Here is a 27,978-nt window from a genome sequence, read left to right as displayed (position 1 = left end):
CGGTGCCGGTGGCGGCGGCGGCGGCGTCTCGGGTAGCGGCGGCAGTGCGGGGCCATGGTGAAGATCGGCGTCCAGCAGCCGCCGTTGGCCCTCAAGCCGGAGAAGGAGAAGGCAGCAGCGGGGGGCGATGGGGCGCCGGGCGCCGTGCTGCTGCCCCCGGGCGCCGTGAGTGCGGGACGGGGGCGGGCGGGCGGCCCCCGCGGGTCATCGCCCTCCGTGCGCCGGGTGGCCTCCCTCGTCTCGCTTTCCTGCCGAGTTAGAGCTGATGGGGCCGGAGGGCGCGTGTGGAGGTCCGGGAGGCTGCTCGGGGCTCGGTGCTGTCCGGAGAGGCTCCCCGGGGCGGGTAGGAGTGTCCGGTGCTGCGGGCGTCAGCTCACAGATGTGCGGCGTCCGAAGTCCGGAGCAGCAGGGAGGGACGGGGCAGGGCGGCGGTGCCGTTATGGGGGGCACCATCCCCGGCCTCTGAAAGAAATGGGCAGCGCAGACAAATGCCGTCAGAACTCATCCCTTTGGTCTAGGGGGGAATGGCATTTGGGATTAATGATTCCTGCGTGCATGGTTTCAGCTTCTAGCATCCCTGAAGGCTTATGGTCGGTATGGAGAAGAGACAAGAGGAGCAAAACTACTGAAGCACAGGAATAGGAGCACATGCAGCTCCTCAGGTGCTTTGTGGTGTTTTAGATGGGGGTTGACACGCTGGAGCTGAGCTTCCCTGACGGCCTCAGGTGATGAGTACCAGATGGGGATGAGCGCCCATGCGTGTGGAGGTTGGGATCCTCTCAGGTGCGAGGTGAATGAAGGCACTGGGGCAGCCCTGACAGATGTAGGGCATGGCGGAGGCCTTGGAGTCAAGTTAGGTGAGTCCCATCCTGGCTGTGCGAGTCATGGGCAGGGACTGGCAGGCAGTGGTGGCCATGTGTCAGTGGTGCTATGGCTGGTGCCCTCAGCAAGGGGAAGGTGACTTCAACACTGTTGTATTTGGCCAGGAGTTGAGTGTTTCTGAAGTATTTTGTGCTGGAGAGCCCCCAGCTTGCAAGTTCTTCAGTGGAAATGGACTTGCTGGGGTAAATGCCACATTGTATAGCGGGAGGGTGTTGTTCAGAGAGGTGGGCCTGCCCTACAGCAACATATTTGCCTCACTACAGTGCCTCTGTGTCAGAGCAAGAACTTAAATGGCGTTTCTGTATTCCCCGTAAATGCCTCATGCGGTGCGTGCAGGCTGAGCACTCACCGGCCCCAGATAGCTCCCTGGCCCAAAAAGCTACGGAGGAGCTGTGTTTTGCTCTGGTTCCTGCAGCAGTGCAGAACATCTCTCCTCATGTCCGTACCAGGTGAGGGGGAATTGCCTGCCCGGGTGAGCTGCTCTGCAGCAGGGGCTTCAGGCGACGGCTCCGCTCTGCAGAGAGTTGAGGAAGTCGCTCATATCACAGGCATCTCTCACATCACGCACGGATGTGCTTGCAGCTCTCGCCTGAGCTGTCAGGGGCTGAATGTGCTCAATCTGTCAAGATTGCATCTATTAGTCTAATACCAAGGAGCTGTATTAGAAACCTGTAATGAGGGAGTGTGCCCAGCTGTGATCTTTTGGTGGTTTCCAGACCTTATCTGTCTTAATTCTGAGCAAAAGAAGGCGGTAGGGTTCCCCCCGCCTCTGGCATCCAGCCCTGACATTTGGCTGCCTCACTGGGCTCCAGCCCATGCTGCCATTAAAGCAGCTTTATGCAGCTGGGAAGTTGGTACTTCTGCTGGTACTGTGCTAGCTCGGCAGGCTCCAGCTCCTTCTCGCAAGCACGGTGAGAGAAGGAGTGTAAAAAATAAAGCTGCAGAAGCTATTTCCATCATTAGCACTGCCAAATCCTGGCAATCAGAACTGTTCTAACTCTGCTCCTGCCGGGTGAACGACAGTGGCTTAGGTAGCAAGTAGGAAATTGGAGGTTCGTTTCCATTTCCCTGGGCTCTTCTCTGACTCCTGGTGGAGCCCGATGATGTCCTTTTAAGCCCACGTGAGGCACAAAGGTACTTAAAAACGTGAGTTTAAAACAAAGACCTTTTAACAGTGTCTTAATTCCAGCAGACAGGTGTGTAAGGAAACGAGAGAAAGCCCAGTGACAGCAGGACAGGAGCAGGTTGCAGTGCGTCAGTGCAGCCAAGAGGGTGTCCAGGGAGCAGCACCTCCAGTGACAAGAGGGTGGCCTTTTTCTGACGCTGTGTTTCAGTGGCTGTGAGACTGGATTCTTTGGTCTAGTTTGTTCTTAGGTAGAGCGGGGTAGACCTCTGTGGTAGGGGGTTGGACTTGATGATCTGTGAGGTCTCTTCCAACCCTGATAATACTGTGATACTGTGGTACTGTGATGTGTTGCTTTGTAAAACGTCCAACTTGTGGGCTCGATCTTTCTGTAGCCAGCATGGCTTTCTTGCCATGCTCTTTCTCCTGCTGCCAATAGTTCCTGTCTCTCTGTGTTTTTCTCTAGCTGCCTTGCAGCAGAATGGCATCGGTGACATGCAAACAAGATGCTCTGCATTCCTTTCCTCTTTGATCTCCCAACTTCAATCCCAATGATAGGAGCCAGAGCTGGGAAACGATTCAGCCGTGGCTTCCGGCGGCTTCCTCAGCCTGTGAATTTTGGCAGGTGCTCCGTGAATGCAAAGATGTGGCAGGCAGGAAGATGTCTGTGATGCTAATGTGTCCTGAAAAGTAGTAGGTGAGGAGTCCTGACAGCAGGCTAGCATGTGCTGAGCCTTGTTTCTCCCCTGTGCAGCTCAGTTTCGTTCGGAAAGAATATGCAGCTTGAACTCTGTCAGACAAATGCACAGAATTCTGAGGCAATTGCAGCCTTTGAGGGGCTTATGAAAGGACCAGTCTTATTGTGACTAGTAGGAGCTGGCAGGATGTGGCAGCTTTGAGCAGAAGGCAGTTTGAGGTTATGCAGTCGGTAAAATACTATTCTTGTTCGTTGGAAAATGTCTTCTCAGATGCAAAACAGTATCCAGTGAATTTTAACTGAATTCCAGATACATGGCCTGGAATGGAAGAAATGCAGAGGCTGTGTCTTTAACTGCTCTGGGAAGTATGTGCCTTGCATTTCTGAGGGATGTTCAAATCCACCAGAACCAAGTAAAACCGGTGGCAGAGATCTGCAGTCAAAATATGGGTTCGGGTTGGTTTGTTTTTGTTGTTGTTGCTGATCCTTGTCAATCCCTCTGATATTCTGCAGAGGCAGCACAAGAGCCAGAGGAGAGAGAGTTTCATTAAAATCTTCTGCTTCACGAGGTGTAAATGATCAGTGCTGGAGTGAAGAGATGCCTCTCGTCCCCTGCACTCTGTGCCTAGTGGAGATTGGCTGCTCAGCTGCCCTGGACCAGGGCTCTGCTACATCATTATATCACTGAATCTCAGGTTGGAGGGGACCTCAAGGATTGTCTGGTCCAACCTTTCCAGGGAAAAGCACAATCTAGACGAGGTGGCCCAGCACCCTGTTCAGCTGAATCTTAAAGGTGCCCAACGCTGGGAAGTCTTCTGCTCCCCTGGGGAGATTATTCCTATGATTGATTGCCCTTGTGAAAGATTTCCCTCTTGTGTCCAATCAGAATCTCCCCAGCAGTAACTTCTACCTATTAACCCTTGTCTTCTGCATGTGGGTCTGTGAGAAGGGAGTCTCCATCTTTTAGCCACCCTTTAAATACTGGAACACTACGATAAGGTTTCCCCGGAGCGCTCTTTTCTTCACGGCTAAACAAGCCCAGTTCTCTCAGCCCTGCTTCCAGAGAGAAGAGATGCTCCTTGGGGCCGACCTGGGATGACTCATGCCTTACAGCAAGCACTGCAGCACAGACTGGGTGTCCATGGGGACTCTGATGGTTTGCAGACAATGGGAAGACATCTCTGCGTGTGCCGGGTGTTGCTTTCACAGAAGCCTTTGGGGATAGGAAGCAGAGAGCAAACCCTGCTGTGCCGTGTCTGGGAAGGGCTGTGCTGAACGTGATCGTGCTTGTCTTTGGCTTGCCAGAGGGGTGAATGTTGGGGGAAAGGTAGTGTGTGCTTGGGCTGTGGCTGCTAGCTCTGGTAGGCAGAAGAGAAGGGCTTCATGGGTAAAGCAGGAGGACTGGGAGAGCTCTCTTGGCAGCTCTGCTGGAAACACCTTGGCAGTAGGTTATAGGGCCAAGGGCTGCAAGGGGTTTTCCAGGATGCACACAGTGGTGTCCTGTGGGTGCAGCTGATGATTTGCTGTTAGTTGGTTGCAGTGGCTTTGGTTTCATGTCTTTCATCTCATCTGCATTCCCCAAGACTTGACAAGACTCTTCCTTTTGGGTGGGCTTTCTGCCACACCCTTCCTGGTTGTCTGGAAAAGATTCCCAGGAGGAGCTGCTTGCTGCTCCATGCTGGATCTGTCCAACCCTTCTGTCTCTCTGTGTGGTCTTGCTGTGGACTCCACCTCAGCACTGCTGTCTGGTGGAGTGCCTCAGCCTCCTGCTGCAAGGCTGCTGCTCCTAAGGGAACTGTTGACCTAGCTGCCCCAGCCTCCTCCCTGCTGCCAGCCCTGGGCAAGCCAGCTCCTGCACTGAGCCTGCTTGTACAGAAATAGCAGGGGAAAGCCCTAAAGCCCTTGGGCAGCATGCTCCCTGAGAGGGCAGCTGCCTCTGATGCCCAGAAACTCCTGAGTGAGGAGGAGGTGCACTGAATGCAGAGCTTTTAAGCAGACAGGTAGTGCCTCTTTGCTTGAGCTGTTGCTGCAGTCCTGCTCTCCTGCCTTGTTTTGCACTCAGATGGCCATAGTGAGCTGTGACTGCTTTGTGTCCTTCTGAACAAGCCCAAGAGGGCTTCATGGAGGGTAGCAGCAGGTCAGAGCATCACAGGCAGAAATGCTGGCTCTGGTCTTTCGGAGGTACTGGTGCATTATGAACAGTGATGTTCCAGAGCTGGGCTCCAGTGCATGGGGCAGGCAGAGGAGCAGGGGCTCTAGCTGGCTGTGCAGGCATCGCTGCTGGCTCTGTGAAGCTGGTGGAGGCTGCTGCACCAATGCAGTGCTGGGTTCTGTGAGTGCTGCCGTTGTAGAATGCTGAGAGGTGGAAGACAGATGGCGAGGGAAGGGGGTGTGAGGAGCAGGCTTCTAAGCAGGCTTTTTCACAAAGCAAGCTGTAAATCTGGAGAAAGGGAGGAAAAGTAGCTGGCAGTGGTGTGGATTGGTTATGCTCATTGACATGTTTGTGGGTTTGTGTCCAGGCTTGATGCTTCTGAGCTGTTTTCACCACGATGAGGCCTTGGTTTAGGCATCTAAACATGGCAGTTACTGATTGGAAGAGGCCTCCCCTAACAGGAGGTTATTTCTGGGCTTTGTTCATTCCTTCCATATCCATGTGGGCTGAAGTGGTTACTGCTTTTTGTGTATGGAATCCTGAGCTTAAAAAGAAGCATTGTTGCTGGTTCTCAGTTCCTCATGGTTTATGGGTGCCTTGAAAGTGGAAGAAGAAGGCTAAACTGGTTTATGGGTGCCTTGGAAATAGAGGAAGAAGGCCAAACTGGTTTATGGGTGCCTTGGAAGTGGAGGAAGAAGGCTAAACTTGTTTATGGGTGCCTTGGAAGTGCAGGAAGAAGGCTAAACTGGTTTATGGGTGCCTTGGATGTGGAGGAAGAAGGCTAAACTGGTTTATGGGTGCCTTGGATGTGGAGGAAGAAGGCTAAACTGGTTTATGGGTGCCTTGGAAATAGAGGAAGAGGGCTAAACTGGGAAAAAAAAGTCTCAAGACTCTTACAGGATCTGCTGTAGCAAAATGCTGAACTTGGGTATCTTACTGGACTCTGGAGATGAATATTTGATGTTTCAGCTGAGCATGACAAAGGATCTGGATAAAACTGTCTGGGGGATTATGCGAGGGAATGACTTTTTCTAGCAGAAATATTAGAAACATGACTGAATTCTGAAAATTCCACCAAAGAGATGGAGACTGAAGAGCAGGAGGGAGAAATCTGAGATGTCTGTCTGTAGGTGCATCCTCTCCCAAAGCTGGAGAGCTGAAGCCAATGCAGCTCTGTACATAGGTGCTGTTTATATGCTAAGAGCCTGCTGCCTTTACCGAGTTTGGGTGCAGCAATATCTTTGACAAAACACAGAAACCCAGGAAATAGCCTTAAAAAGAAGCTGTTTTAAAGGGTGCAAATGAGCCAAATGTGAGTATGAGGCTGAGGCTTTGTTGTGTATGCTGCACGTATTAATACCGCAGCTCCACGGGACAGAAGCCCTCTCTGCTCTGCTGTAAGAGGCCCTGTGCTGTGCAGTAATGAGCAGGACACTCACATTTCACCCTCTCACTGCACCATGCTGCTCTTGTGACCCAGGAGAGGTGGCCTGGCAGGTGGTGTGCATGACTGCTTAGGGGAGGGGAGCTCCCATGCAGCACAGCACTGCTTCCAGGTCTGGAGAGAAGGAGAGCCTAGAGAGGAGGAGTTGTCCTTGTGTGCAGTTTAGCTCTTCCTGCTTTTAACACTGCCAAGTCTTCTCTCGTTAGCAGGCTTACAGGAGATGGAAAAGGCATTTTCTCTTCTGGACAAGTAGTTCTCCCCAGGTGATGTGTGGGAAGCTAGGCACATTTGGATTGTTTTGTAATGCCACTGTTACTGTGTGAGGCAGGATCATGTGAGGGATTCTGGTTTTCATTGATTTGTCCCTCTGCAATGTAAGTGCAGAGTTGTCTTCCTCACTGCCATGGCCTCCCATTGGAGTCAGTTTGAACAACAAAGCTGAGAGGGGTACATTTGCTTCCTGTCTCTTGCTGTTCTTGAACTGGGTGCTGTTTCTTTGTGGCACATTTTTGAGTGTGGTACTGACTGTTAGTGCTCTCCTACTCTGCTCCTGGGAGAAGAGATGCTTTCTGCTAGTGGTCCGACAGGGAGCAGTGACTTCCTTTTCTGATGTGGGACTGTGAATGTCCTGAGTTTCAGGGACGAGGCAAATGTAACCTGAAACCTGTTTCCTTGTTAAGCTGCTTCACCCTGAACTCTGGAAAATGCCAAACTGGCCCCTGTGTTTGGGGCAAAGAGTACAGATGTACGGCTCTGATGGCCCCTTTGGTCTGCAGAGCCAGCAGAAGGCAGTCCCTTGGCTGTTGCAGCTCATAAGCATCTTTAGAATGGCTGTGTGCTCCTTTCTGCCAGGCTTTTGAAATCCATCACCTGCAGTGGAAGAGGGAGGTGGGACAGCAGCGGCTTCATTGGTCATAACAGAGCAGCAGTGCTTGACTTGTCCTTGGTGACATCTACAATGGTAAATTTACTGGTGACCATCTCTGCCTCCCTGACTGTAGGAGCTCAGAGGTGAGTGCTGTTGATTTAAATGATATGTTTGCCTGGACCTCAGTGTTGTCAGTTCTTCCCAAACATATGATCTTGCCATGAGGCAGCTTGTCACTTGGTGGGCAGTCAGGCTTGTAGCTCGCTTCTTCCCAAGCCACAAAGTGGAAGTGGGCAGAGTGGTTTTGTGAGCAGCTGGTAGCAACTTCTCACCTGGGAGGAAAGGCTCAGCTATACCAAGGACAAGCTGAAAGCTGCTGGCCTTTTCTTGCCTCTGTTTCTTGACATTCTTGAATATTTTTGGCATGGGTCAGAGGTCTTTTAAAGAGTCAGGCACCTGCCCACCTGCACATGTCTCTACCTTTAAATCAAAGCTGTCTCTTTAACTTTGCCAGCCCCTGGATTTAAGAGCTTCCCCTATTCCAGGGCAGCACTGTTTTTCACTCTTGCTTGAGCTGCCTTTTGTCTTTAATTGTTTTAGATAGGTTTTGAAACACAATGCCAAAGATTAACCTTTGTTCTTCTCCTGGAGAAAATTCCCATTCTTTTATGCCACCTTCCATTTCAGCCTCCTTGGTCTTCACTTGGTTGCACTTGCCCCTTCCCTCTCCCAAGTAAGGTCTTCCCAGGTGCTCCAGAGCTTTTCAGTTGTGGTGGTGGAGCTGCCTTGGGGCAGGGACTGATTTTGCCCCTTGTCACAGTGAAAGGCAGCTCCTGTTGATTTCTGGAGATCAGACTGTTCAGCAGACTGGACTTAGCAGCCAGGCTCTTCAACACACAGAGTTGGACATCTCTTGCTTCTTTATTGCAGCTCTTTATTTTCTGCCTGCCTGTTCAGTGTGATGCTCAGGGCTTTAGCTATGTGCCTGGTGAGAGAAGCCTTATTTTTGCAAGGGGGCTGGCTCTGCAGATGGTCTGAATGGTTTTACTCCATACAGGAGAGGGAGGCTGGAAGAATTCCATCTGGAAGCTATTGTGTCTCTGCCAAAAAAGAAAATGAAAACAAAATTCTCACCCCTGTGCAGAGGGCAGAGAAATAGCCCCTTAGTTCCAGAAAGGGATGGAAAAGGGAGGAAGGAGGGCAGTTTATATCCTTGTTGCTGATGAGGGAAGGAAAGAAAATGAGTGCTTAGGAGCTCCCACATGCTCAGCTGCATTTTTAACACCCTGCTGCCTTTGTCGTATAGCAACAAAGCTGGGGGTTTTAATTAGCCAGTGCTTGGGTTTGATAGTCTCATTTCCAGCGCTCTGCACTGACTCTTGAGGCAGGTGGCTTTGTTGCTAGTCACGTGCAGTGGTGTCACTTAAAGATGTGATTAGATTCATTTATTGCAACCTTTTTGCCTCAGACTGTGATAGTGTCTTAATTACAGGCTTTAGGAGTTTGGGGTTTTTTAGCTTCCAGGCATCTTTGAGTCCAAAACCTATCACTGGAGTTCTCTGTAGAGATGCTCTGAGTGCCCTGCACAAGCGCTGCTCAAGTACTGCATGCAGGGACTTCAGTTGCCTTGGAAACTGTGTGCCATATATATGTGTGTGTGTGTGTGTATGTCTCTCCCTCCCTCCATGCATGCACACATTATTTTCTTTTCTGACTTCAAGTACCAGAAGTGCTCTTCAGCCTGGGAGGACTTTCCATCCAGGTACTGGGCTCTTTCAGAGGTGTCTCATTGCTAGCAGTGTGCTTTGACCTCTCTGTCTGTGCTGGGGTGATGGCCCGGGTGCTGTTCCACCCCCGGAGCTACCTGGTATTGCTCCTCATTCCTTCCCTCTCTTGCCTCTAAGCGTAACCACTCTTGAGGACAAGACTCACTACGTGTTACCTGGCAGAGGAGCCTTCTTTAGAGCGTGGGAGGTGCTGAGGTGGATGCAGTGATGAACTGCCTTTGCTGTGATGGGGTTTATTTAATCCATTGCTCTCCCCCTTCTTGTCCTCCTCCACCTGCCTTTTACCCTCTGTGGAGTCTTTCACTTTCTTTAGAGCTCTGACTTGGTGAGCACTCAATCTCAGACTCTGGCTGACCAACCCTGGGGGACTCTTCACCACTGAGCTTCCCTGGCTCTGAATACCTAAATAGGAGAGTGATTGTCTCTGGGAGGCAGGTTTGGAACTTGCCCTATGATTTATCCCACGAACTCCCTGGTGCTTTTTATCGTGCAGGGCAGCAGCAGTAAGAGCTGGCAGCACCTAGCACCTGCAGGTAGTAGGGATGCTGTCTGTGGGGTACACAGGTGATGAGAAGGCTTTGCTTTGTGTGGGAAGAGAAATCTGTCTCAGTGCAGACCTGGGGTCACTTTTCCAAGAGGTGGCACTGAAATCCAGGTCTGGCACCTCAGAAGAGCTCAGTCCATACTAGCTTACCCCCAGTGCAGCAGCACTCCAGTTTTGAAGCATTCAGATGTGAGATCTCTGCATCTGAAGTCAGTGGAGATGCTGCTGCTGCACATCCTTATGCTGGATAGGTGGTTTTGATTGTGAATATGGGATTTGCTGTGCCGAAGGTAGAGACCTTGAACTGCTTTTTTTCACGTGTTCCCATAGTCCATAGTGCCTTTGGTTACCAGCAATGAGTAAAGGGCAAGATCAGTTACATTGTGTGGTGTGGGCTTCACAGCTTTGGAGCTGACGTCCTGTGAGGAAGCTGCGGCTGGTTGTGGTGCTGGCTGTAGTTACGTCAGTACATCTGCGTGGAGAGCTCAGGCTGCTGCTCCCTTGAGACCAGCAACCTCCCAGAGAGGGGTGACATGTTTTGCTGCCTTTCAGACAGCACTCCTCTCCAAACTGCATCCCTCTGAGTATTTACTCTGCATCACACTTCTCTCTTCACTTGTCAGTTGTCAGAATCACATCTGCTATTTTTAGTCACCCCAGGCTTCTTTGCCTGTTGGGGGTGTATATTTAGACACTTGCTGAGCTGTGTCCCCTGTTTGTCAGGCCCTGCTACATCTAAAATGAAAGATTTCAAACCTGTGTGTTTTGGAAATGCAGAAAAAATGGTTTGTGGAGAACTCAGAGCTGTTTCCAAAGAGGAAGCAGGGAAAGGGCATGAGCTGAGCCTGTCTCAGCTGAGGTGCTGTGCCATGCAGGAAGGCACAAGCCATGGCAGACACTTACAATGTCCAGACTTCTGCCACTGTCAGCAAGCCACTGGTGAGGAAGGAGCAATAGAATGAAATAGCTGTGTTTCATAGCCCTGCACTGTATTCCTGAGGAGCACCAAAGACAGCATCTCACTGGGCTTCTTGCTAGCAGCTTCTGCTATTGCTATGTCCAAGGACTCAGCACTATGAAGCCAGGAGGGCTAGCTCAGCAGTAGCCGCTCTTTGCAGTGCCTGACAAGCACTGATGGTTGCCCTGCTCTGTCTTGCTCTGGTGTTTGGACCTGGTTTCCATGCTGTGGACCAGATATTTTGCCTGGGAAGCACAGTGAGGTTTCTGCCCCCCCTTCTCTTGCAGAAGTATTCCTTAGGAATTTGGTAACAAATAGGGGTAATTAGATACAAGCCATTTTTCATCATGCCCGTAGCAAACCCTGACATTCTGAACAAAAGCTGCAAAGACTGAATTAGGACTTTATTTTGCTTCTCCTTCAGGCTGATTTCAAGCTTCTACCAAACGGTCTGTATTGTAGCTTCATCCTCTCCCATCTGGGTATCTGCCACCTGTGCTCTGTTCCTGTGCCAGACCTGTGAGCAGGCAGAGTGCAGGAGCATAGGGAAGAGCCTGTTCTCTCCAAGGAAAGGAATTCCTTTTTATATTCCAGTACCCTGTTTGCTGCCAGGTGCTGGGCTGCTGAGTGTCTAGCAAAGCAGCTGCACCTGCAAACTGGAGCAGAGTCAGCATTGCTGCTTATTCAGGCTTGCGTGCTGGAGCTGCCTCTGTCTCTTGCCCAGAGGGAGGAAGTATTAGCAGGACAGTATGTGGCGGCAAACCAAGACACACAGATGATCTTCTTGAGATGAATGTTCTTCCTTATTGCCTATGGAGGGGAAGAGTGAGCTATAGAGTCATAGAATCAACCAGGCTGGAACAGACCTCCAAGATCATCCGGTCCAACCTAGCACCCAGCCCTATCCAGTCATCTAGACCATGGCACTTGCTCATGGCCTCTTCCAGTTTTCCCACTAATAAGAGAGCCAGCTCAATCCTTCCTGGTAGGTCAGCAAAGTGATGGCTTTTGCTGTCTCTGTGCTGGCACTGGAGCATGTGGCAGTTCCAAGATGGAGGAAAGAAAGTGCAGAATTTGCCTGCACTGAAATGGCAGTGTGATAACCTGCAGAGTGTCTGCATCCTCCTCAGTGCCAGGACCATGGACATCACACTCTTCTGCTGCTGTCACTTCTCCATCTGTTTGTTCAGGGGGAAGCAAACGAATCATTGTCTTCTGCACAACCCAGAGAGGAGAGGAAGAGTCTTATGCTGTTTTTTTGGCTCAGGTATGCCCATCTGTTGGGAATGGTAGGACTTTTAGTGCTGTACAGCTGCTTGATCTTGACACACTGGAACATAAGCTATGGGTTCAGAATGTATAAAGGGGGAAAGTACTGAGCTCAGTAAAAGAGAGGGTTGAAATGACCTTAGAGAATGTTGCAACAGATGAAACTATGTAAAGCATGAACCTGAGCTTTGTTAATCCTTGCTTTTCTAGTTGCTAACATATGAGGTCTGTCTTGATGTCTGCATTGGTGTCAGTACTGAGGTCTGTCTTAATGACCAGTTAGGATTTGGCATGAGCTTTTAGCTTGTATGTTAAGGTATACAACCAAGTGCTGAAAGTACAACAAACGGAACTTAGCTTGCATCGAGCTGCTCCCCGTCTCTCATCGTGGCACCCATCTGTTGGAACGATTGAAACAGCAAAGAAAGAAAGGGAAAGCTCATTTGCTGAGCTGAAATACTTGTCCCTGTCTCTGCCCAGGGGTGGTTTTGACCTCACCCTTCCCCATTTCTCTTGGCCAAAGCCCCCGTGGTTGTTTGAAGCAGCAAATCAGTAGGATGGCTTGTTGCAAGAATAGTGTCCAATTAATGAGTTCTCATGGAGTATTGCTGGACATCTGGGTGCCAGGCAGGTGTTCCATGGCAAAAGCCATACTGGCATGTATTTCCCCTGTGTTAAAATAGCCCTACTTCAGCTGCAGGGAGTGGTGGTCCTGTGGGAAGGAGGCACCATAGTGGGACAGCAGCCTGTGGGAGAAGTTTGTTGGTTTGCTTCCAGCCTTGTGAAGATTTCTTATCTGAGGTGAAGTGCTGTTAAAGCAGGTTGTGCACCGCTCTGTCCACAGGCTGCCAGCACTGAGAACGCCTCCTGCTCAAAGCCAAGGTACCAGCTGGTGTGTAGTGGCTTTTAAATCGTGATCCATCCATAGTGACAGAGGCTGGTGGCCTTTTAATCTGCTGGGCTGGGGGATGGAGATGCATATTTAAGTGAGGGTTTGTGCAGGTGATCTTTATGCAGTACTTTGCCCCTCTTGGTCTGCCTGGCAGCATTTTTAACTTCACTGCCTAAATCTCTGCTCCGTCAGGATGGTTGCTGGTGAGTTTTAGTTTCCTCTTAGAATTTCCTGGTGTTTTGTAACTTCTCACAGGGCAAAGCTCTGCTTCACTCCCCTCACCTTCTCCCAGAATGTAAGACTCAGGTATTTTTCCTGAAGCAAGGAATGCTTTGTAGGAAGCCAAACTCATCTCCTTTGGCTGAGCAAAGAGCACAGAGCTGCTCTAGCACATAGCAAACCTTCAAGGGCTTATTTGCCCCTCCCTACCATTCTTCAAATGCAATTTTTGTTTCTAGTGGGAGCATTTTTCCCCCTGCTTGAGTTGCTGTGTCCTGCTGAGTGCTCTCCCTGAGGTCTCCGTGGATGCAGCACTTGCAGCTCACCAGGGAAGGGAGCAGTGTGCTGCCCATCATGGGTGCCTGGCACCTTCCAGATGTATAAGAATCATAAAATCAACCAGGTTGGAAGAGACCTCCAAGATCATCCAGTCCAACCTAGCACCCAGCCCTATCCAGTCAACCAGACCATGGCACTAAGTGCCTCATCCAGGCTTTGCTTCAACACCTCCAGGGATGGTGACTCCACCACCTCCCTGGGCAGCCCATTCCAATGCCAATCACTCTCTCTGACAACAACTTCCTCCTAACATCCAGCCTAGACCTACCCCGGCACAACTTGAGACTGTGTCCCCTTGTTCTATTGCTGCTTGCCTGGCAGAAGAGCCCAACCCCACCTGGCTACAATGTCCCTTCAGGTAGTTGTAGACAGTAATAAGATCACCCCTGAGCCTCCTCTTCTCCAGGCTAAACAGGCCCAGCTCCCTCAGTCTCTCCTCATAGGATTTGTGCTCCAGGCCCCTCACCAGCTTTGTTGCCCTTCTCTGGACATGTTCCAGCACCTCAACATCTCTCTTGAATTGAGGGGCCCAGAACTGGACACAGCACTCAAGGTGTGGTCTGACCAGTGCTGAGTACAGGGGAAGAATAACCTCCCTTGTCCTGCTGGCCACACTGCTCCTGATGCAGGCCAGGATGCCATTGGCTCTCTTGGCTACCTGGGCACACTGCTGGCTCATCTTCAGTCTACTGTCTGTCAGTACCCCCAGGTCCCTTTCCTCCTGGCTGTAATTCACTAGTGCAGCATTGAATGCTTCCTTGGCCATGCTTCAGTGGCAGCAGCAGATCTTTTCGTTCCTCTCCACCTCTGCTGTCTGCACTCTTTGATTACAGGTATCTGGGGACCTCTGTTTCTGTGAAACACTGGACATGTAGCATGACTTGCTGTCCTAGCAGCTCATGCCAGAGAGCCTTTCCTTTTCCCCTAGCAATGTGGGAGCTCCTCTGTTTCCTTTGTGACCTGATACAGCTGCTGACACTTGTCTGCAGAGGGAGAGGAAAGGAAAGATTAGAAATGAACTTAGAAGGTGATATTTGTAAGTTTGCTGGAGGAGCAGTGGCAAACTGGTTGCACTGATCCTGCAGTGTAGGGATCTGGCAGTGTACAGAGATGCTGCAGGTCTTTCAACAGCTGGAACGAAGGAGAAATGCAGATTACTTTCTCCTGGAGGGGAGCTAGATACTGTAGCTCTCCCAAAGCAATTTGGTCTTTGCAGCTTGACTATAGCTAGGAAAGAAAAAGTCAATAGCTGGAGCAGTCCATTGGCTGGAACAGGTAGCAGAGGGATTTCAGAATCTTGACTCTGCCCCTGTTCTGCAGCTCAGCAGAGCTCAGGTGCTAGTGAGGGGGGAGGACCCTTGCATGGCAGACTCCATGGGATTCTCTAGTCTCAGGGCAGGGACAACCTGATGCCTCCAAGCCTTGGGACTGAGCTGCTTTTGCAAAATCTACTTCATGGCAGAGAAAGGCAGAAGAGTTGTTTGCTGCAGCTCCACTGGGCAGAGCTGGTCACACAGCACTGGAGGGACCCGGGGCCATCTCCCCTTGGAGCTTCAGTGTCTGCACCACCCTGGGGGGGTTTGCTGATGCTACCCTGGAGAAATACATCTTTCTTTTAAAAGTGATGTGTCTTAGAAACGAGAGGCTGTTGTTTGCTTTTTAATCTGCTCCTCCAGTTTGTGCCAGGCCCTGCCTAGCTGTGCAGCACCCTGAACAAACACCTCAGATCACGTACTGTGCAGAGGGAGTTAATCTGCAGGAGCCTGCCCTGGCACCTCTCTCCCCTGCCTGTCTGCTCAGCTGAGGGCAGCTTTCAGCTTTTCTGTGTGAAAACTGGGGCATCTCTGAACCAGCTTCTTTCATCTGCTTCTGAAAGGCCTTACACCCTCCTGCTTAACATTTTGGAGGGTTATTTTGGTATTAAAAACAAGAGCATCATAGGCTCAGATGAGTGGTCCCCAGGGGGTAACTCTGCCTTTGCACTGCCCTGCTTTTTGAGGGCTGTAATGAAGTGAGCTGGCTACTGTCTAGGTTGGGCTGCATGGAAAACAGTGGATGTGGAGGGGCTTGGTGCTCTGACAGTATTCCTGGAAGGTGTGCAGGAGTCTGCTCGAAGGTGAAATGGAGTCTGTGCAGCTGTTTGGGTAAGCTTACCCCAGCAGGGGCAGGAGGTGCCTCTCCGAGACCAGTAATTTGCACCTCAAAAGTCTCTTCTGGAAAGCTGTGGGAGAGTGGCAGCATTTCACAGAGCTCGTTGAGTCCACCATGAATGCTGTACTCTGGTGCCAGCAGCAGCTAGCTCCTGGCTGCCCTTGTGCGGCCCAGCCTTAGCGCCCGCTGAAGGACGCCGGGGTGTGTTCTGTGCCGCTGGGGGCAAGCAGAGCGTCTGTCCCTCCGTCTGTCTGCAGATACATGTTTTTGAATGTATGGAGGGAAGCAGAGTGTCTGTCTGTCTGCCTGCAGATAGGTGTTTTTGAATGTATGGAGGGAAGCAGAGTGTCTGTCTGTCTGCAGATAGGTGTTTTTGAATGTATGGAGGGAAGCAGAGTGTCTGTCTGTCTGTCTGCAGATGCATGTTTTTGAATGCATGGAGGGAAGCAGAGTGTCTGTCTGTCTGCCTGCAGATAGGTGTTTTTGAATGTATGGAGGGAAGCAGAGTGTCTGTCTGTCTGTCTGTCTGCAGATAGGTGTTTTTGAATGTATGGAGGGAAGCAGAGTGTCTGTCTGTCTGTCTGCAGATACATGTTTTTGAATGCATGGGAGTTGTAGGAGAGCAAAACGCAGGTGGGTTTTAGCAGCATGCTGTCAGATGGCTGCTTTGCAGGACGGTGCCTGTCTCCTTTATTTGCACACCACAAACCCCTGTGTGGCCTTTGCATGAAACTGGGTGGATTCTCTGATCCTCTGCAGCAGCAGCTGAGCAATGCTCCCATTTTTTGTCTGACAGGAGGAGCCAGCTCCCACGGTGCAGGGACGAAGGACATCGCTCAGTGGGGTGTGCTACCTGACCATGGGTCTCCTTGTCCTGCTCCTGGGCTTGGTCTTTGCATCGATGTATGTGTACAGATACTTCTTCGTCACCCAGGTAGGGATGAGTTAGGAAGGAGTGCTGCTTCTCCAGCGGGAGCAGCCAGCCAAGCTGCTGCAGCCTGTGAAGTGGCTGCTGCTGTTATCTGCTCCTTTGTACTGTGCTAACTCAGGAGCCAGTCCTGAGCACTGCAGACAAGGCAGGTCTGAAGCGGTAGGCTCAGGCTCACCTCCATACCAACTGCCAGAATGCGCCTTCCAGAAACCATGCACACTCCTCCCTCGTGGCTTTGTTTTGCCTTTCTTAGCTTTTTAAACCCCCATAAAAATACCCTGCCAGTTCTGTCTTTTAAACCCAGCGTCACTGCTGACAGGGTAAAGGCAATCTGTTGTGGGGAGAGAGCAAGCCCTTCTTCCAGCAAGGAGCTACAGCTGAGGGAACAGCTTTTTGCTGTGGGCTTTTTAGAACCTAGCACAGCAAAACTCAGTAGCTGTGACAAAAGTCAGTGCTGCTATTAACAAAGCAAGCAGAGAGGTGAAGAGTAAGTGGGAGATGGTACGAAAGGTGTGCCCTCAACCTCTGTTAAATTCATCACATTGTCATCTGGACAGCCTGGCCTGGCTTGGGTAGGCTGGGCTGGTAGGTCAGAGCAGCAGAATCATAGAATCAACCAGGTTGGAAGAGACCTCCAAGCTCAGCCAGTCCAACCTAGCACCCAGCCCTGCCCAGTCAACCAGACCATGGCACCAAGTGCCCCAGCCAGGCTTTGCTTCAACACCTCCAGGGACAGCGACTCCACCACCTCCCTGGGCAGCCCATTCCAATGCCAATCACTCTCCCTGACAACAACTTCCTCCTAACATCCAGCCTAGACCTCCCCTGGCACAGCTTGAGACTGTGTCCCCTTGTTCAACAGAAGAGACCAACTCGACCTGGCTACAGCCTCCCTTCAGGTAGCTGCAGATAGCAATGAGGTCTGCCCTGAGCCTCCTCTGCTGCAGGCTGCACACCCCCAGCCCCCTCAGCCTCTCCTCACAGGGAGAGCCTTGCTACCCTTCTCTGGACACCTTCCAGCACCTCAACATCTCTCTTGAATTGAGGAGCCCACAACTGGACACAGCACTCAAGGTGTGGCCTGAGCAGTGCTGAGCACAGGGGCAGAAGAACCTCCCTTGTCCTACTGCCCACACCGTTCCTGATCCAGGCCAGGATGCCATTGGCACTCTTGGCCACCTGGGCACACTGCTGGCTCACGTTCAGCTACTATCTACCAGCACCCCGAAGTCCCTTTCTTTCTGACTGCTCTCCAGCCACTCTCCCCGGCCTGTAGCTCAGAGACCAGGCAGAGCTGCTTTGTACAGAGGAAACTGCTGCTCTCCCTGACTTGCCGAGTGGTTAGCCAAGAAACCCCAGAGCATCTATTGGCACTGAAGTCCTCGTTCTGCTGTGGAGCAGCAATTAGTGAATGAGTTCTCCTAGGGCCACCTTTGCCTCTGCAGCCAGCATTTATCCACTCAGTAGGATAGTCTTTTATACACTCCCTCACACCATAAATTTTCTTGCTGTCAAATTAATTGGCAATCTTGCTTTATTACCTGTGCTCGTTTATACCTGATCTGGAAACCTCATGACAACTGTAGGGCTGCTCATCCTTCCCACACACGTGTGATGGGACTCTATTGCAGAGCTTTTGGTGTAGACACCTTCTTATGAGAAGAAGCCCCTGGCGTGGAGGCAAGGTTATTGACCAGGTTGTGGACAGCATTCAGTCCCTCACCCAGTCAATAACTTACCCTTAGTGTGTGCTGAACAGCACTGGGGCTGCTTGCTGTCAGCCCAGCAGCCCTGGGGTGAGTTGGTTTGAGTTGGAAGAGATCTTTAAAGGTCATCTAGTCTGCTGTTCCCACAGTCAGCAGGGGCATCTGCTGGAGCAGATTGCTCAGAGCCCTGTCCAACCTGCCCTTGAATGTTTCTGGGATGGGACCCCTACCACCTCTCTGGGCAACCTGTTCCATTGACAGCTCATGCTCAATTGCACAGCAAAGCCCATTCAACATGGTCAGAGATGCTTTGCAGACCAAGGCACGTGCCTGTGACCCTCATGCTCAAATTTGATTGCTCACACTGCATTAGCTCGCTTGCCCATGCCTTGTGCTTCTGGAGCCCTGGAGTGCAGCAGCTCTCAGGGGCTTGCAGTGAGGTGAAGCTGCTTTGTTTTGGTGCACTTGCCATGTAAAAGCTACAAGTGCTTTAGAAATGATGTTCTACTTGCCCCCCAAGCTTGCATGCCTTATGTAGAAAAAAGCAGTTACTGAAAGCTATGTGTGTGGAGGGATACCAATAGCCTGATCATGAGATTTAAGAGCCTACAGGCAGCTGGTTTGTCCTTCTGAATTACCCTATTATGAAATCCCATGAGGAAGCTTTTACTCCATTTGGACCTGGCTAGGGAAGTGGGGCAGTCATTTCATGAGGGTGTTTTGCACTGTCTTCTTCAAGACTGGTTTCTGGTAAAAAGACCTGTCTCAAAATATTCTCAAGCATCTGTAAGAGGAAAGAGTTGGTCTGTGATGGATCAGCAGTTACAACAGGCCAACAGCTGCCAGGTTACCAGAGATGAGCACAAGGTCTGCGAGCTCTCAAGTGAGGAATCTAAGGAGAACAGAGCCTGCAAGTACCATCCCTGCAATCAGAGGCCAGAGTGTGGTGTTGGCTAAACAGTATGGGGAGCCAGCACTGACCTTGAAAGGCTCTGCAGAGGACAACCAGCTGCAGAGGGAGCTGAAGATGATGAAGGCTCTGCTCGCTGGGGGGGTGTGTAAACACTGAAGCCAGCAGTGCACAGGGGCAGTAGGGAAAGTGGATATGTAACAGAGTGTGAGGCAAGGGAGGGCCTTGGTTCTGCTGGGTGCAGCCTTCTGGGCCGTGCTGGCCACAGGCACAGAGCTCTGAGCACATCCAAGCCGAGAGCACAGGTGGCTGAGCTGTGAGCAGCACCAGGCTCAGCAGCCTAGCAGGGGCTGCGCCACCTCTGGAGAGGGCAGCTGAGCAGCTCTGCTGTCTGTGCATCTCAGGAGCTCTGCTGGCCCATGGATAGGCTGAGCACAGCCTGCCCTTTGATCAATAGAACTACTCAGGATTGTTTGTCATGTCTTAGCAGTGTAGTTTCTCCCCCTGTGGCTGTAGCATGTGAGCCACAGGTATTGTGGTCTCCAGTGCACCTTTCTCATTATGGTTTTAGTGTTTAAGCTATAAGAGAGGAGTACCCATGTGTGAGAGCATTCCCTGGTCCCCAGAGAACCCACTGGAACAGCATCTCCCTGAGAGGGGTGTGCTTTCCCAGCATGGGTCCGTGTCTTCCTGTGTCTGCTGAGCTGTTGTTGGGTGCACGAGTGCTGCATCCCCACCTGGCTCTCGTCCCCGCAGCTGCCCCGCGAGAGCGTGTTCCACTGCGGCGTGCTCTACGAGGACTCGCTCTATTCGCCCTTCAAAGGGCAGCTGGAGCTGCACGAAGATGTCAAGATTTACATCGAGGAGAACTACGAGCAAATCAATGTCCCAGTGCCCCAGTTTGGAGGGAGCGACCCTGCGGATATCATCCATGATTTCCAGCGAGTAAGCACATCCTGGGGCCTTTGGGGGCACTGCACGGGCTGAGCTGGGCTGCACCAGCATGGTGCTCTTGGCCTAGTGCTGTCGTGACTGTCACAGACTCCTGCAGTGATCCTGTTACTTAGCTCTTCTTCCTGATCCCCCTCTGGGAATTTGCCAACCTGCTTGTCTTGCTGTGGACAAGTTTGTCGTTGAAAGCTATTTCTTCTCTTGCCTGAATTCCCTCTTTCTGCCCATTTTCACAGCCACGTTTCATTGGGAAAGGCTCAGTTCCCTAATCTCTCTGCTTGGCAGGGTCTGACAGCTTACCACGACATCACGCTGGATAAGTGCTACGTCATCGAGCTGAACACCACCATCGTGATGCCTCCTCGCAACCTGTGGGAGCTGCTGGTCAACGTGAAGGTACAGCCACAGTCCTGCTTGTTTTGCATGCTTCTCTGGAGCTGGCTCATGGGTGCCAGCTGGAAGCTCACGGGGAATCAAAACTGCTGTGTCTGTGGAAATAAGCCTTGGCCCTGACAGAGCCAAGAGGCTGAAGATACAGTTAAAATGGTCCTAGGCACTTGATTCTTTAGAGAGAGCACAGAGCACATGTGGCTTTAAATAACTTTCTGATCATTGGGATGGGTAAGTGTCCAGTAGGTCTATGAGGGGTTTAGTGTGCATCTTAGAGACGTTGTTTTTAAGTGTTTAGCTTAGATTTGAGCTCAGAAAAGGTTTTTTTGTCACGAGGACAGAGGCAGTGAAAGAAGTTGCCCAGGAAGTTTGTGCTGCCTCTTTTTGTTCCTTGGAGGTTTTCAACACCAGACTGGATAAAGCCATGAGGAACCTAGTCTGATCTCATAGCTGCTCTTGCTTTGAGCAGGCAGGGTGTGACTGGGACCTCTCTGCAGCTTGTCAGCCTGTGATCCTCATGTTCACAGATCCAGCCTTGCTGGTGGCTCGTGTCAGGCAGTGGAGGCAGATTTTTCCTTTCATCACCTGGTGACTTGGCAAGATGCTCTGAAATGCTCCTGTTCAGATGCCGGATGAGTCCTTGGACTTGGAGACTTTAGCCTTCCTCCTCTGAGGTCTCCTTTCACCCTCTTCACTCCTTTGAGTCCAGTCAAGTCACCAATGAATGAGACTGGTTTCCAGCTGAAGATTTAGTTTTGAAGATGTTCAGTGGCTTCAGTGCTGTTTCTAGGACCACTTGTTGGTCCAGCAAGTAGTTAGCCTTCAGTCAGCGCAGTGATACAGTGAAGCTCCTTTGCCCTTTCCTCCCCAGCTGACCTGGTGCTGGGGTGACCCTTTGCTGTGTGCCCTGTGCCTGCTCTGCAGTCCTTGCCATATGTGGGCATGGCTGTACCAGACCCCACTCAGGTGCTGGTGCTGCTGTCACCACTTACATGTTACCAGGCCTTTTGTGTCTAGTTTTTTGCCTCTAAATGACAGCCCTGCTGTTTCTTGTAGACTTATTCTGTATAGATGTCATGGTTTAGTGGATAGGGCTGCCTGAATATCTGAGAGAAAAGGATGAAAGGATGCTCCCCGCTGTGCAGAAGCAGGAAACTGGAGCTGACCCAGTTAAATGATGCATGATCCACATCTTCTGGAGAACTCAAGGTGCTCAGTGCTCCAGTTTTCTCAAGCTCTTGGTGGAGAATTGAAGATGCCATGTCTGCTGTACAGTCCTAGAATGGAGGAGCAGTATTTCCTGGTTCCTTCAGCTGCCACTGCTATTTAAAACCAAAACAATGAGGAAAGTGGATCATGTGCATGAGTCTCTCAAGTCCTGCCACCATGCCAAGGATTTGGCAAATCCTGAGCCCCAGCCCCAGCTGTTGGTGTGACAGCACCTGCCGGTGACTGCACGTATCGCATGCCCTGTCCTGCACTCTCCCTCTGAGAATCAGTGATTGAATTTCTTGCAGAACTGTTGTGTTAGTGTAGTGCAGAACTTCCATTAATAGTCTAGTCCTACAGCATTAGAGGAGAGCTTTATTGATCCAGTAAGCTGTGTCAGCCCAGCAGCACAGCACCAAGTGTTTCCAGGTACATCTCTATGGAGATGCCAAATCCTGTGGTGGAAACTAATGAGGTAGTATATGCAATGGTGCTGATTCTGTTTATTTTGTGTCCAAGATCTTTGACTATTCTTAAGCAAAAGGCACCAGAGATGAGTCTGATTCATGGCCTAGTTAGCATACAGTCTGCTCAGAAATGCTCCTCAGCCTAAGCTGTACTTGTTACACAGTGGCTTATTGCTGCAGTGATGCCCAGACAGCTGCAAGATGCATTGGGCATCTGGGAATCAGCTTGTGGAGAGCCCTCATTGCCAAGAACATCCCTCTCCTATATGCAAAGAGACTGCCTCCAGTTCTGGGGTGCAGGCAGGACCCCCTTTTTCCTCTCCTTGTTCTTTCTAGCCTCTGGTGGCTTTCTGCCATATATTCCCCCACCAGGCAGCTGCCTCACTCATCACCCTGGTTTTCCTAATGGCCTCCGTCCCAGGAGCAGGGACCTCATGTGCGCTTCCTCGCCTCTGCCTGATCCTTTCTGCATTGCCCCAGAGTTGCTGGGCAATGTGCCTGGGGTATGTGTCCAGAGCTCACTTTGCCCTGGATGCCCACTGGTGCCATGCAGAGCAGTGTTTCTAAATGTGTTGTCCGTGGCCCAGCTCTAAGTCCTCATTCAAAACCAGGATGTTTCTGTGGCTGTGCTGAATGGACTGAGGGGAAGGGGAAAAACATGGGAAACTCAGGAGACTGTTGGAATCTGAGCAGGGCTGAGCTTTGCCTTTTGAAGTGAGTGTAAACTGCACACTTTTGGTGGCGTTTCTGGCATTTTGATTGAGCCTTGATCTCTCTACAAATGTGTTTGGTGTGTTCTCAGAGTTACAGTTTCATACACCCTCCTGTAAAACTGCAGTTAGTTTATAGCTGGGTTAATCCTACCCTGCCTTCATCTCTTACATAATAGATTCAGGATTTGCATCTAATCTGTTTTGTGTGCCCCGTTGTGATGGTTTGGGCTCTTACCTGCCCCCCCCACCCCACTTTTGGAATTGCCCCAGCTAACTCAAATGGCCTCTGGGAATATAAATGAAGCTATTTATTTACAGCAGCAAATGTACAGGCAGCTATTTACAATATATACAGTTATATACAGAAATATACAAAGGATAAACAATACAGAAGCACAACTCCCCTCCCAGAAACCTGAGTCCCCAGGAGGGGCTCTCAAACCACCCCAACACCTCCCCTTGCCCTCTCAACCTTACCCCAGTTCTCAGAAAGAAGAGAGGTGCAGCCAAGAGGTTAGGGAGCAAGGTTAGTGGCAGCAAGGTTAATGAGATGTGACCAGGTCTGAAGGCAAAGGCAGAATGAAAGACAAAATGGAGAATGTTTTACTTCTTCTTCCCAGAGCTCTCAGTGGGACTGTGAGCGAAGAGACACAATTGTTTTCATTTCACTGCCCATTATCTACTTCTTTTACCAAAACATTCCAGCTTGCTTCAAACTAGCACACCCGTGCTCGTAGCATGGGACAGTTTACTGCTTTCACTGAGTGGAGTTTGAGCCATCACAGAGTGAATTTTCCACAGTTATCATAGAGTGGCTCGGGTTGGAGGGGACCTTAAGGACCATCTAGTTCCAAGCCTTCCTTCCATTAGACAGGTTGCTGAAGTCTGGGCTGTGTGTGTTGGAGCAGTGTGTGGGGCAGTCTGGGCTGTGTGTGTTGGAGCAGTGTGTGGGGCAGTCTGGGCTGTGTGTGTTGGAGCAGTGTGTGGGGCAGTCTGGGCTGTGTGTGTTGGAGCAGTGTGTGGGGCAGTCTGGGCTGTGTGTGTTGGAGCAGTGTGTGGGGCAGTTTGGGCTGTGTGTGTTGGAGCAGTGTGTGGGGCAGTCTGGGCTGTGTGTGTTGGAGCAGTGTGTGGGGCAGTTTGGGCTGTGTGTGTTGGAGCAGTGTGTGGGGCAGTCTGGGCTGTGTGTGTTGGAGCAGTGTGTGGGGCAGACTGGGCTGTGTGTGTTGGAGCAGTGTGTGGGGCAGTCTGGGCTGTGTGTGTTGCAGCAGTGTGTGGGGCAGTCTGGGCTGTGTGTGTTGGAGCAGTGTGTGGGGCAGTCTGGGCTGTGTGTGTTGGAGCAGTGCAGTGTGTGGGGCAGTCTGGGCTGTGTGTGTTGGAGCAGTGTGTGGGGCAGCTCTGTCTGTGGAGGGGGCACGGCACCACTGCGCTTCTCTCTTGGTGGAACTGTGCCGTTTCAGAAAGGGACGTACCTGCCTCAGACGTACATCATCCAGGAGGAGATGATCGCGACCGAGCACGTCAGCGACATGGAGCAGCTCGGCTCCTTCATCTACCGCCTCTGCAGCGGCAAGGAGACCTACCGGCTGAAGCGGAGGAGCGTGAGGAGACGTAAGAGCCACACTGTGTTCCGCTGCCCGGCCTCGCTTCCCCCCACACCGCAGCCAGCATTTCTGCCCTGCTGGCTTCGCCGTGATGAGAGGGGAGGGCTGCCTGTGGCTGAAAGCAGACAGGAGATCGTTTGAGGTTTTTCCCATCTAATTCATCTAAACCCTCACCTAGGATGCTGCTGCTGCTGCTGCTGCAAATGGGTGCTGGCTGCTGTGTTTCTGCCATCTATCAGCTTAATAGAAACACTGTGAAAATGGTTGCAGGAGCCAGCAGTTCACTTGTGTGTGGGCTCCTGGGGCTGAGCTAATAGCAGAACTGTTGGGAACTGTTTGGAAAATTTCCCTAATGGAGACACCTTCTTCAGTGGCAGCTATTCAGAGCAGATTAGTTCAGCAAATTGCCTTTAATTAATTAAATTTCTAATAATACAAGAAAAGTTGTGAGGAGAGAGCAGTGGACTACCTTGAAATGATTTCAAGAAAATCAGCAATATGCAGCTTGTATGCAAATGGTAGTGTGGCTGCAAAAAACATCATCTTGGTATTTGCATTTATTTGGCTTTAGGTAGTGGTGCATGCAAAGACTCACCCGAAACATGAACCTATAGTCAGATTGAGTTTGGATCTCTGGGGAAGCTGCAGGGCGTTGGGACACTTGGGTGCAGAATCACAGAACCAGTCAGAGTTGGAAGGGACCACAAGGATCAGCCAGTTCCAACCCGTCTGCCATGGGCAGGGACACCCTACCCTAGAACAGGCCATCCAGAGCCTCATCCAGCCTGGCCTGAAACACCTCCAGGGATGGGGCCTCAACCACCTCCCTGGGCAACCCATTCCAGCCTCTCACCACTCTCATGCTGAAGAACTTCCTCCTCGCGTCCAGTCTGAATCTCCCCACCTCCAGCTTTGCTCCATGAAGCTATAGTTCATAGCTGCTTTCCCAATGGGAGCTGCCTGGGGCTGCTGGCATGCTGGCTGCTGCTCTCCTGGAGCCCTGGCACTTATCAGCAGGGCACCACCAGATTTGCTGTAAGGGGAGAGTTGCTGCCTGGCAGAGCTGTCCAGACTTGATGTCTTGCAGTTCAAGGGCATGGGGAGCATGATTTGTTTCCCAGGGAGGCTGCAGCCATAGCAGCCCCCATACATGTGGGGATGTGAACAGCCAGAGGGGTGGTGATTTTAAGCCCTTCTTTGGCTGTGCTCTGTACCAGCTGCCTGCTGGGTTTGTGAGGCTGTCTGGTCTCAGAGAGAACACTGAGGTGCTGCCAGGTGAAATTAGCTGGCTTTGAGGTGTCTCCCCTATCCCACAGCAATTTTTACTGAAGGCTGTCTTGTTCCTTGCATCTGCTTTCCTTCTCTGATTTACTGCAAGACTTCCAGGGTATCACTGGTTGACTTTTCCCCCTCCTCTCTTTCAATCACTTCCAGGTATCAGTCGACGTGAGGTTGGAAACTGCCATCGGATTCGTCACTTCGAAAACACTTTTGTGGTCGAAACTGTTATCTGCAAGAAGTCATGAAGTCACTTTCCAGCTGTAACCTTCCTTGGCTTTGCTTGCACACACATGCACACACATGCTCTCAACCCTCTCCTTAGACATGGTAATCTGTCTTACTTTTTTTACTCCCTTCCCTGCTTGTGCATCTTTAACCTCTAGGGTCCATTGTGTCCACGCAGTGGATTCTCTTCTCTCCCTGATACCTACCTGAGACGCTTGCTGGGCTTAAATTTACACCGTGGTCAAGGATAACCTGGGAGTAGATGCAGCTTCTTTCACACCACAGGATGGGAATCTCGTTTGGGAGCAGGTCTGAGGTCAAAGGGATGGATGAGAAATAGGAGTGCTGGAAATAGATGCTCTTTTCTTGGGTGAGCAATTTCCAGCTGCACTTAAGAATAGTTGTGAGGCTGCAGGCAAGGTGATACGTAAAGCTCAGCAGGACAGGTTTTGCCTCAACCGTGCTGTGGTAGTCCCAGCTTGCTGTGTGTTGTCCTTCAACTATGCGTTGATTTTGTGACTGGCTCCTGGACTCATCCCCACCACATCTCCTGAATGTGCTATGGCTCAGTGTGATCCACTGAGCAGTGCAGAGTATTCTGATGGGTGTTCAGGCTGGGCAGGAGGCCAAGGCAAGAGACAGTGAGGTGGGGTAGGAATGATAATGACAGGGCAGAGTGTGAAGTGCAAAGCTGTGTAGCCTCTTCCCTAACATGTGGCTGCAGCTGCTGGGTATCCTGGGCAGATCTGCTGACACTTTGTCCAGTTAAATAAGAGTTGGATCTTTGATGCAAGGTACCGGAGCTCCTCTGACGTCCCATCTTTAAGCTGTGGATGTGGGGAGCTGGGTGTTTTACTCCAGTCATGTGTCTGTTCTAACCATCTCTGCTTGGGAAGATGATTTAGGTTCACGTGAGTCTGTCTTCCCAAGCTGTTGAGATCCCGTCTGTGTGCAGATGGGGTGCCATGCCTACATACAAAGTGGTGTCAGCAGCAGAACTGGTAGTACTGGCAAGTGCAGAAGCAGATTGTTTGAATTTCTTTTAAGAGTTTGTATTCTTCTCTCTCCCCCCTGTTGAAAGCTGTTTTGATCGTACTGAGTGCAGTCCAGCAGTGTATCACATTCTCTTCAGGCACCGTCGTAGTACAGATATTGATACAAGACAAGATTCAGCTGATCGATACACTGCAGAGCAACTGTGTGAACCAAACAGTGTTTCTATTGATCATCAGACTGAAGAATTGCAGAGTAATTAAATATTCTTCCCTCTGTTCCATAAATACAGTTAAAATTAATTAGGTTCTTGAAATGCAGGCAGTTTTTTGGCTTGAAAGAAGGGGGTGAATTTCAACTTGGCACATTCTTTTTAATTGGCTTCCAGCAAATCTGATCTTGTTCACCATCTGTTGAAATGAGCTTGTTGTTTGAGAAGAGGAAGGATGAAGTAGATGCAAGTACAATCATTAACTCAGCAGAACCAAACACAGTTAATGTATTTTTAGAGTGTTACTTTTGAGTAACAGCAGTGTGATTTAGTGATGTGAGCACAAAGCAAGAGTGGGGCTGGAGTGCAGCAGGGATTAGTGTGTCCTTAGTGGCTGAGAATTTATTTTTCATATGAACATAGTCAACTATAAGCATTAAGTTCTAACAGGCAGTGGAAGACTCTTTGGTTTTGTTCTGCTTTAAGCTTGATGTACAATGAAGAATTAGAATCATGGAATCAACCAGTTTGGAAGAGACCTCCAAGACTGCCCAGTCTAACCTGTCCCCCAGCCCTGCATTATGTGCACTTCAGGTCGGTGAGGAGAAGGTCTCTCCTGGCAGAGGGGTGTTTGCTCTTCTAGCATTTTGTCTTTGCAGCAGGAACTTGCTGCTAGCTCTAGCCTTCCATTGGGGAGTGGATGACAGGGAGAGGGCCAGAGGATTGGTTTACTTGATGGAAGTGCCACAAACTTGTAATTTTAAGCCCTGCATTTCTATTCATTTCTAGGAACCTAAGCCCACACTCAGGTGAGCACAAAGATCTTTTTCCTCTTCCTTCTGGTTCTGCATGAATTAACTGGTCATTGAGTATGCTAACTCTGTGCAATCACGCAGCTGTAAGGACAAACCTTGGTTCTTTCAGGTGAACTAATGTGGTCACTGTTTCATAAGGTGAGAATGCAGTTGTCTAGAGAGAAAACATAAGATGCTTTGTATATTTTGTCTGGTAGGACTCTTACTTCTTAGGAAAAATCTGTGGGATAATAAAATCTTTTACCTCTGA

General features: G+C 50.7%; 1 protein-coding gene across 1 annotated transcript; it reads left to right on the top strand.

Annotated features, from left to right (window-relative positions):
• Positions 1-27,978, top strand: ITM2C (integral membrane protein 2C). The gene is made up of 6 exons (XM_064165405.1): positions 1-165; positions 16,122-16,259; positions 19,629-19,817; positions 20,109-20,219; positions 24,060-24,210; positions 25,638-27,978. The coding sequence occupies exons 1-6, from the start codon at positions 55-57 to the stop codon at positions 25,727-25,729; spliced, it is 792 nt and encodes a 263-aa protein (XP_064021475.1). The 5' UTR covers positions 1-54; the 3' UTR covers positions 25,730-27,978.

This window comes from Pogoniulus pusillus, chromosome 26 (genome assembly GCF_015220805.1).
Source record: "Pogoniulus pusillus isolate bPogPus1 chromosome 26, bPogPus1.pri, whole genome shotgun sequence".
NCBI lineage: Eukaryota > Metazoa > Chordata > Aves > Piciformes > Lybiidae > Pogoniulus > Pogoniulus pusillus.
Note: the sequence above shows the minus strand (reverse complement) of the source record. Positions and strands in the feature narration are given on the sequence as shown.